An 8430-nucleotide genomic window follows, 5' to 3' on the forward strand; every position below is an offset into this window, starting at 1 on the left:
ATACTATGTACACTAATATGATTATAGTTGATGTATTACTAAAAGGCTATGTCAAAGAGATCATGAATATTGGGCTTGTAACAAGATGACGACTAAAGCTTGAAAGAGCTCGTTTCAAAACCCATGGTTTCTATCAAAAACATTTTCTACATTTGATAAAAAAAAAAATCTCAAAATGAAGGTTAAAAGAATGGAGAAAACATAGGGATCGGAAAACAAACTAGAATGGATTATTTTGATCTTATAGAGATATCAAATCACCTTTTGATAAAAAATATTTTGAAGTGCATCTTATACATTGATCAAAAGTTCGTCAGGCATCCAAATGCCAAATTGGTAATTCAATAATCAATGGACTCTATATTTGATCATAAATTTTACAAGTTGCACCCATACTACCACACGACAATACCACACGACAAAGCAAAACACTCGGATGTATATAACAAGAGCATCATAGCATTGCTTTCTTTTTATTGGTTTATATTGTACAAAATTTTGGAGCTGGGAAGTTCTTCCTAGGTGCGAGGATCTCTCCAACTTCTTGGTAACGTGATTGCTTTATTTATTGCAACCTAAATTTTACAAAATTATCGGATGGACAAGATAAATAGGATTTAAAGTAAGTTTTAAAAATTTAAATATTCTAGCAAGTAAAATGAATTATGCACATATTCTCCAATCACCTGAATATCTCCAACAAATATGACCATCTAATGGGCTCAATGTCATATGAACAACACTAGACACACTCACTAATATGTTCTATTGATCCATGATCCCTCCATTTGACTTGCCCAAGTAACCACCCCCCTCCTTCTCCCACCGTTCAAATTCACAAAAAGGTAGCCGTTGCATGCCCCATCTCCCTTCAATCCTCCCCACCCCGCCAACCCACCCAACCTGCCTCTCCTTGCTTCAATCATGCGCTTCCATCCCCCGTTTCCTCCAAATCCACGCCCAAATGCTCCGAAACCACCTTTTCCAAGACCCCTTCGCCGCTGCCAAGCTTGTCGAGTTCGCCACTACCTTTCCCCAGGGCAGCCTTCACTATGCCCACAAGCTGTTCTCCCAAATACCCCACCCAACGATCTTTTCATGGAACACCCTTATCCGAGGCTTCGCCAATTCCCCTTCCCCCGTCCCTTCCCTCCAGCTCTTCCGTCGCCTGCTCTCCTCCAGTTCCCGGCCCAATTCCTACACTTTTCCTTTCCTCCTCAAGGCGTGCACCCGCCTCTCCGCCCTTGACGCTGGCGAGCAACTCCACAGCTTCATGATCAAGGCCGGGGCTGACCGTGACATCTTCTCGATCAATGGCTTGATCCACATGTACACCACTTGCCAAAGAGTCGATCTTGGGCACCGGGTGTTTAATACGAGCAAGGAATTGGACATCGTCTCATGGAATGCTATGCTGTCGGGGTGCATAAATTGTGGACTTTTTAATCGCGCTCAGCAGCTGTTCGATGAGATGCCAGAAAGGGGGATTGTTTCTTGGAATGCAATGATAAATGGGTATGCTAGGTCCGGCGATATCAAAACAGCTTTGGAGCTATTCGATCAGATGCCGGAACAGAATGTAGACTCTTGGAATACTCTTATTGCTGGGCATGTGAAGTGTGGTCGGTTGGATATGGCTCGGAAACTCTTTGACCAGATGCCCATAAAGAATGTTGTGTCTTGGAGTGCAATGATAAGTGGGTATGCTCAAGGGGACTGCCCAAACGAGGCATTGGCTTTGTTTGAAAAGATGAAGGAATTGGGGATGAGGCCCAATTTGGCAGCAATTGTGAGCATGCTTTCAGCTTGCTCCCAACTAGGAGCTCTCGAGCAAGGGAGGCAAGTTCATGCTTACATTGAAAGGAACAAAATGAAGATGGATCCAATTATTGGAACGGCGCTTATAGACATGTATGCCAAATGTGGGTGTATCGATAAAGCATTCGAGGTTTTTGATGCTTTGGTGCCAAAGGATGTGTTCTCGTGGACAGCGATGATCACCGGTCTAGCAGTGAATGGGCATGGCATGAAGGCCTTGGAGCTCTTTGCCCAGATGGAATTGGATGGGATAAGGCCCAATGAGGTCACCTTCATCGGTGTCCTTTGTGCTTGCAGCCATGGAGGGTTGGTTGAGTTAGCAGAAGGATACTTTGATTCGATGAGGGCAACATATGGACTGGAACCGACAATTGAGCATTATGGCTGTATGGTCGATGCATTGGGACGAGCTGGGCTCTTGGAAGAGGCAGTTTCCCTTCTGCAAGCTGTACCACCCAATGCTGTGTTGTGGGGGTCTTTGCTTGGTGCTTGTTGGATCCATGGAAACGCCGAGGTAGCAGAGTATGTCATCGATCACCTCATCAAGCTAAAGCCCGAAGATGGTGGGGTTTATGTGCTGTTGTCTAATATCTATGCCACGAGAGGAAGGTGGGATGAAGCTAGAAGGACGAGAATGCTAATGGAGTCAAAGCGTCTTGAGAAGATCCCTGGTTGTAGCTCGATTGAGGTCTGTGGCATTGTTCATAACTTCCGTGTGAGAGATAGATCACACCCTAAAACATTTGAAATCTATCAAATGTTAGATGAGATTGGTGTGGAATTAAAACTTGCTGGCTGCCAACCAATCACAACACCAGTGTTATTTGATATAGAGGAAGAGCATGCAGTTGCTCACCATAGCCAGTTCATAATGACTGCATTTTTTGTTGCTGGAAAAAAGAATGTCAAGGCCTTGTAATATTTATTCTCTTCTTCACACAACGTAGAACCGTCGAGGATTCAGCCACTGGTTGTGGAAATACTTTCTTGTACACTTTCTTGAAGATCTCATACTTGTATATGTATTTGATCTCTCGTTCTGTCTCTTTTTGTCTCTTCTGAAAAGAGGGCCCGAGTCCTTGTCACTCCTCTCCCCCCTTCTCTCTCTCTTCACATCTCTTCCTCTCCATTTTTGTTTCCTTGTTATTCAATTTAACCCTGGCATGCAGTACGGGTTATTTTCTAGTTCATAACTATGCACATAGGCATGCTTACAATTACACAAATCTTTTTTTTTTTTTTTTTTTCATAAATTTTATAACTCCCTCCCACTTCTCTCCTCCTCATCTGGAACATTGAATCAAACTTCTTTATAACATCATATCAAAGCAACATGATCCAGCTACTCATGCTTTGCAGGAGGAATTTTTTCATTTGTACAGGAGATCATTGCCGTCCGGACCTTGCAAGATTGTTGGCTGCTGATGTCTCAATGTTTCTTTCCTCAGACATGCCTAATCTCTTTTTAATCTTAGTAATTCCTGTTTTGTTTGTGCTTTCTCAGGATGCAACAGGTCATCTAATATGTTTTAATTTGTTGCTTTGGATATTATTCAGTGGTTTTGGCCTTGTCTGTGATTTCTCAGGATGCAGCAGGATATCTGCAGTACTTCAGCTGCAGAGGGATTTACTGTTTCCACTATTACCCACTGTCAGTGTTTTTATCTTACTGCCATCATTCGCTTTCAGATTACTGACCCTTCACCATGGTGCATGGCTCTTTGCAGACGAATGGTGATATTGCTTCTTTTAATGTTATATTGCTGCATTTACCAATCTCTTCTTGGCTTATTGGGGTTTACTTCCATTTGTTTGTGGATGCACATGGTATTCTACTGCATCGACTGGGTTTCCTTCAACATGCTCGTGGTTCCATCTGTTATTCTATTGCATGGAAGGGTAATATGTATGATGTACCTGCTGTTCTATTGCATGGGTTTCCTTCAACGTGCTTGTGGTCTCATCTGCTATTCTGCTGCATGGACTGGGTTTCCTTTAACATACTTGTGCTTCTCCGCCTGTGAGCTGGTTTTCTTGGCCTAGCTTGTAATATGTATACTCTGTCAGGTTGTTCTCATTTACAGCGGCAGTACAGTTACATGTTGCTTTTTGGTTGTGGGGCAATTACCTACGCTTTCTGTATCTTGTATTACCTATACTTGGTTCAGGCTCTTTCTTCAGGTTCTTTGTTTTAACATGTATTACCTCTATGTAAGCTGGTTTTCTTGTTTTATCTTTTAATATGTATACTCTATCTCAGATCTTTGTTTTAATATAAATTCATGTGTTCTTAATGAAGGAGGAGAGGGACAAAAAAAAAAAACAACAACAATACTCCAGATCATTCTCCCTCTTACAAGTAGATTGCCTAGCAATTTTTTATTTTTGTGACCACCAACAATCATTTATATAAACAATAAAAGGTTATCCATGTAAAATATTTTGAAGAACACCTTCCAAAGGTTTGAATATGGAACTTCTTCTAAATGGAGGAGAGCATATCGCTTACCACACAAATTGCAGTAAATGTGAAGTTTAAACCACCTTCTTTGTTTTTATGCTTTGTATATTTAGTGAATCCACACATAAAATCCTACGCTATTGCATAACTAAATCTCATGCAATAACAAGTCAAAATCCTAACCAGAAGAGAACTCTGAAAACCTTTGTTTATAAGTGCACAAGCCCCCCATTTTTTTGGTGAGACCGGATTTGTTAAATCAATCTAGTAAAAGTACATCCATGTGAATCAAAAGGAATTTCTGACGGAAAAATCCCAAAAATAGTTCTTGTATGATCAGTTACATATGTTTCTATCCAATTAGCTATGCTAGTAACACCTCTGTAGGTAAGTGTCACCTCATAAGATAGAAGAGAAGCAGCCAATCTCTAGCAATCACGTAGTAATGGATGAGAAGTAATCTCAATAGTCGACTGATTGCAAAGCTATCCAACTATAAGTCAATAAATCACCTCCAAGAATAATATGGTCGCTTTCTGATGCACCACGGCGTATTTCAATCTTTCCCATGCAGACGCAACTTTGTTATTGGAGCCGTCATCTCAAACGAATGCTCTCTCTGCTGCTCCTAGCGCACCACTTGTACTGTAAGCATGCCTTTTTCAAAAAGACCAGTAAAAGAACACTTGTCTCAGGGCTTCCAAGTTTATTAATATCCTATGGGCCTTGACATAGATGGGAGCATGTCGGCAAACACAGTACATCCCCTACCCCCCAATCTAATGAAGAATTCCAGAGCTATCCCAGTATATCCCTACTCATATGCTTTCCATATTAGGATTCGGATCGAATCTTCCGGACGAAAGAATGATTAATCTTCTTTCACAGCATTGGTCATTTGATGCATAGATCTCAAAGCATTTCAAGTATTTCGTTCAGCTGTCCGTATAGATCTCGGCCATTCCATGATCCAATGGTAGATTCGCATGAAAGAAGGTGAAAACCTTCGTTTGCCATAAAAAAACCACCTCTATCCATATCACTACTACCATCCAAAGATGGACCCTTTCCTAACCGTCCCACCACCCTTACCCTCTTTCTTGGTCTCACATAATAGTTCAGATAACCACTACCTTCAGGTTTAATGAAAACCACATCCACAAGTTTCCACGGCCCACATATAAAATAGTATCTTTAAGATTCTCATTTGCTACACTTCTCCAATGTTTTCTTAGTCCAATTTCTCAGCACTTTCCTTTGCGGCAAAGTATTATTATATTGGAGCCCTATCAAAGATGTAGTGCCTCACCGAGGCATGATGCATGGATAGATGGTACCCCAGATGACTGCATGCGTAGGTGTCCACTGCCTTATCTAAGTGGTATATTCTGGGCGGTTGTGGAATAATTCTTGCTGATTCTTGTTGACCATATTTGGTCGGTTATTCGGTTGGGAACATTGGAAGGACCATTGACCCCATCAAGTAGCTTATATTTTCATGGGAATTTATGTTTCATGTAGCAGTTTATATTTCTAGAATTAGTTTGGCTGAGAAGTCATTCACTAGAATTCACAGATATCCAAAAATTAGTTTGTAACCTGTGGATATGCAATAGTTGATGGACCAAGGCTTAGCTGAAACACTAGATGCCAATTTTTTGTTTAGAAGAAGTTTGGTATCAATTCACATGAGTGCTCTAGAATCTCTTCGGATTGTATCTTTTTGCATAAAAGAATGATGGATCTTTTTTCGTTACATCAACTATTGGATCATATCTTGCATAGATTTCAAAGTATTCCAAATTTTTCTTACCATCTACATAGATCTTGAAGCGAATATTATATAATCCAATGGTGGGTTTGATGAAAGAAGATAATTCCTTCTTTCCTGTGAAGGATGCAATCCGAATCTCTTTGAAATTTTTTCAGACAACTAAGGATCTTTATAGATAATTTTATAGAATTGGATTGAAAATCTTATAGAAATCGAGCATATTGGTCCATCAATCTTGTATTTTCTAAGATTAAAAGCTTGTCTCAATTTAGTCCAGATCTTAGCATTTGGACTGCAAGGAGGAAAAAGACCTATAAAGATTTTTTTTTTTGCTTCTCAACATTTATATTAGGTTATTTTTGGTTGATACAGGGTGCATAAATGGACGGCCTAATCCACTAATTCTACAGTATTTACAGTTCAATCTCATAGAAATATCCAAATAGATTAAAGGTGATTACCATAGCACAATAACTTAAAGTGTTATATGTGTTATGCGGCAAAGTATTATAATATTGAAGCCCACCATAGAAGCAATGCCGCTTTTTTTTTTTTTTTTTGGTATGATGTACCACAGATGTCTACATGCATAGGTGTCAACTACCGTACCTAGTGGTATATTCTAGGCGGTTGTGCAATAATTCTTTCTGATTCTTGTGGGCTATATTTGGTCGGTTATTCGGTTGGGAACATTGGAAGGACCATTGCCCCTATCAAGTAGCTTATATTTTCACAGGAATTTATGTTTCATAGGAATTAGTTCAGTTGAGAAGTCATTTACTAGAATTCACAAATCTCCAAAGAAAATAGTATGTCATATGTTCATATGGGATAGTTTGATGGACCAAGGCTTAGCTGAAACACTTGATGCCAACTTTTAGTTGGAACAAATGTGGTATCAAATCACATTTAGGTGCTGTGGAATTTCCAGACCACTAAAAGATGCATGCAAAGATGATTACTATAGTAAAATAGGAAAGAGATATATATATTATTCTAGACTCTGCCTTTTCATCTCTCTCCAGTATCCACAAAGCAATTAGTTCGCTTGTCCAGTTCATGCCATGGCAGGATGACTCTTACATGGGGAAGGAATCCAATTCTCTAGAGAGCTCAAGGTCTTGCCTTATAGCTTTAAGACTAAAATACACCTAAAATACACCAAAAGGTGATGAGGGAATCCAGCCACTAGAAGCACAAAAGCTCCTTGAGCTTTGTCTTTGGAGATTTTAAGAGAAAAATTAATGAGCATTATTTGAGATGCTCAAGTATTCCCTGCCGTTGGATCTCTGCCTGCTCTAGTTGTGTGACCTAAAATAAATCTGAAATTGTCGCTTTTGGGTGTATGGATTGAAAGAAGGAATAATTTAGTTCAATCATTCCTCCAAATTTATGGCTTTTCAAGGACTTGATGAATTAATAAAAAATTTACTATTATTGATGCCTTAATGCTTTAGAAAAAAAGGATTTCAAGTATCCCAGGCTTTACAGAATCTCACAAGTTCTGCTTTGGGTTAATTTTTACTAAAGTGGCCGGTCTGTCCGATATTTTTCTTGTTAAAAAAATAAAAAGCTAGATTAGCTCCACTTTTCTTTTCCTTTTGTTATTTTTTTCTTCAAATTTTTATGTTATATTTATAAATAATCAATATCTACACTCTATTTAATTAGAAGGTATTAGAAATATATCATATAAATTCATTTCCCATGAAAATCTATTGCAATTTAATTGAACTAATAATTGAAATCTATTATCAAATAAATATTAGAAGCAATCAAAAACTTATAGAAAATCTGTGAATACAGTTTGTCCAAAGGCATATTATTCACTGTCCTAAGATAATTTTTGACTCTCGTATTGGATCAATTTCGAAAACTCCATCCTAAAATACAATCAGAAACCTCCTCATGGGCACCATTGTAGAGAGGATAAAAAAGAAATTTTTTAGAAGAATAGAATTTAGGAGAATAAAAGAGCTTGAGAGAAGAAAGAGTAAGATTTTTTTGAAAAAAATAAACAGAAAAAAATAACATATGGACCCCATCCATTAGGGTCATTTGCATGCGAGCTAAGCAGTGCACATGTATGTAGTGTGGTCCAAAACTTCTAAATGTTTGACAAAACTTAAGAGAAGAATTTTAATTATAAATCTCTTTTTAAATTTTCTCTTCTCCTATATAGGACCAAACAAAATATTGGGAATTGGTTGGTGGAGAAAATTTTGAATTTTTTAATTTTCTTCAAAACACCAACTAGAGATATCAATCTATCACGGTTGCCTCTAGTGAACAATAATTAATTTTACCTTACATCTCTAATTCCATCCTTTTTCTCGCTCATCATATTTTTTTTATCGATAAAACATGATCAATCGTG

At 38.6% G+C, this 8430-nt stretch overlaps 1 protein-coding gene and 1 long non-coding RNA gene across 2 annotated transcripts; both read left to right on the forward strand.

The window, feature by feature from the left end:
• The first annotated feature begins 423 nt into the window (after positions 1-423).
• Positions 424-4028, forward strand: LOC140852088 (uncharacterized). The gene is made up of 2 exons (XR_012134985.1): positions 424-547; positions 3178-4028. It is a non-coding gene; the product is annotated as an uncharacterized lncRNA (long non-coding RNA).
• Positions 634-2862, forward strand: LOC105052604 (pentatricopeptide repeat-containing protein At3g29230). The gene has a single exon (XM_010933463.4). It carries the CDS (start codon positions 857-859, stop codon positions 2735-2737), a length of 1881 nt encoding a protein of 626 aa, XP_010931765.3. The 5' UTR covers positions 634-856; the 3' UTR covers positions 2738-2862.
• Positions 4029-8430: the final 4402 nt, after the last annotated feature.

The sequence above is a fragment of the Elaeis guineensis genome, chromosome 10 (genome assembly GCF_000442705.2).
Source record: "Elaeis guineensis isolate ETL-2024a chromosome 10, EG11, whole genome shotgun sequence".
Taxonomy (NCBI): Eukaryota; Viridiplantae; Streptophyta; class Magnoliopsida; order Arecales; family Arecaceae; genus Elaeis; species Elaeis guineensis.

Excerpts from the sequence above, each read along its gene's own strand:
- LOC105052604 (XM_010933463.4), top strand. The coding sequence starts at position 857 with ATGCCCCATCTCCCTTCAATCCTCCCCACCCCGCCAACCCACCCAACC.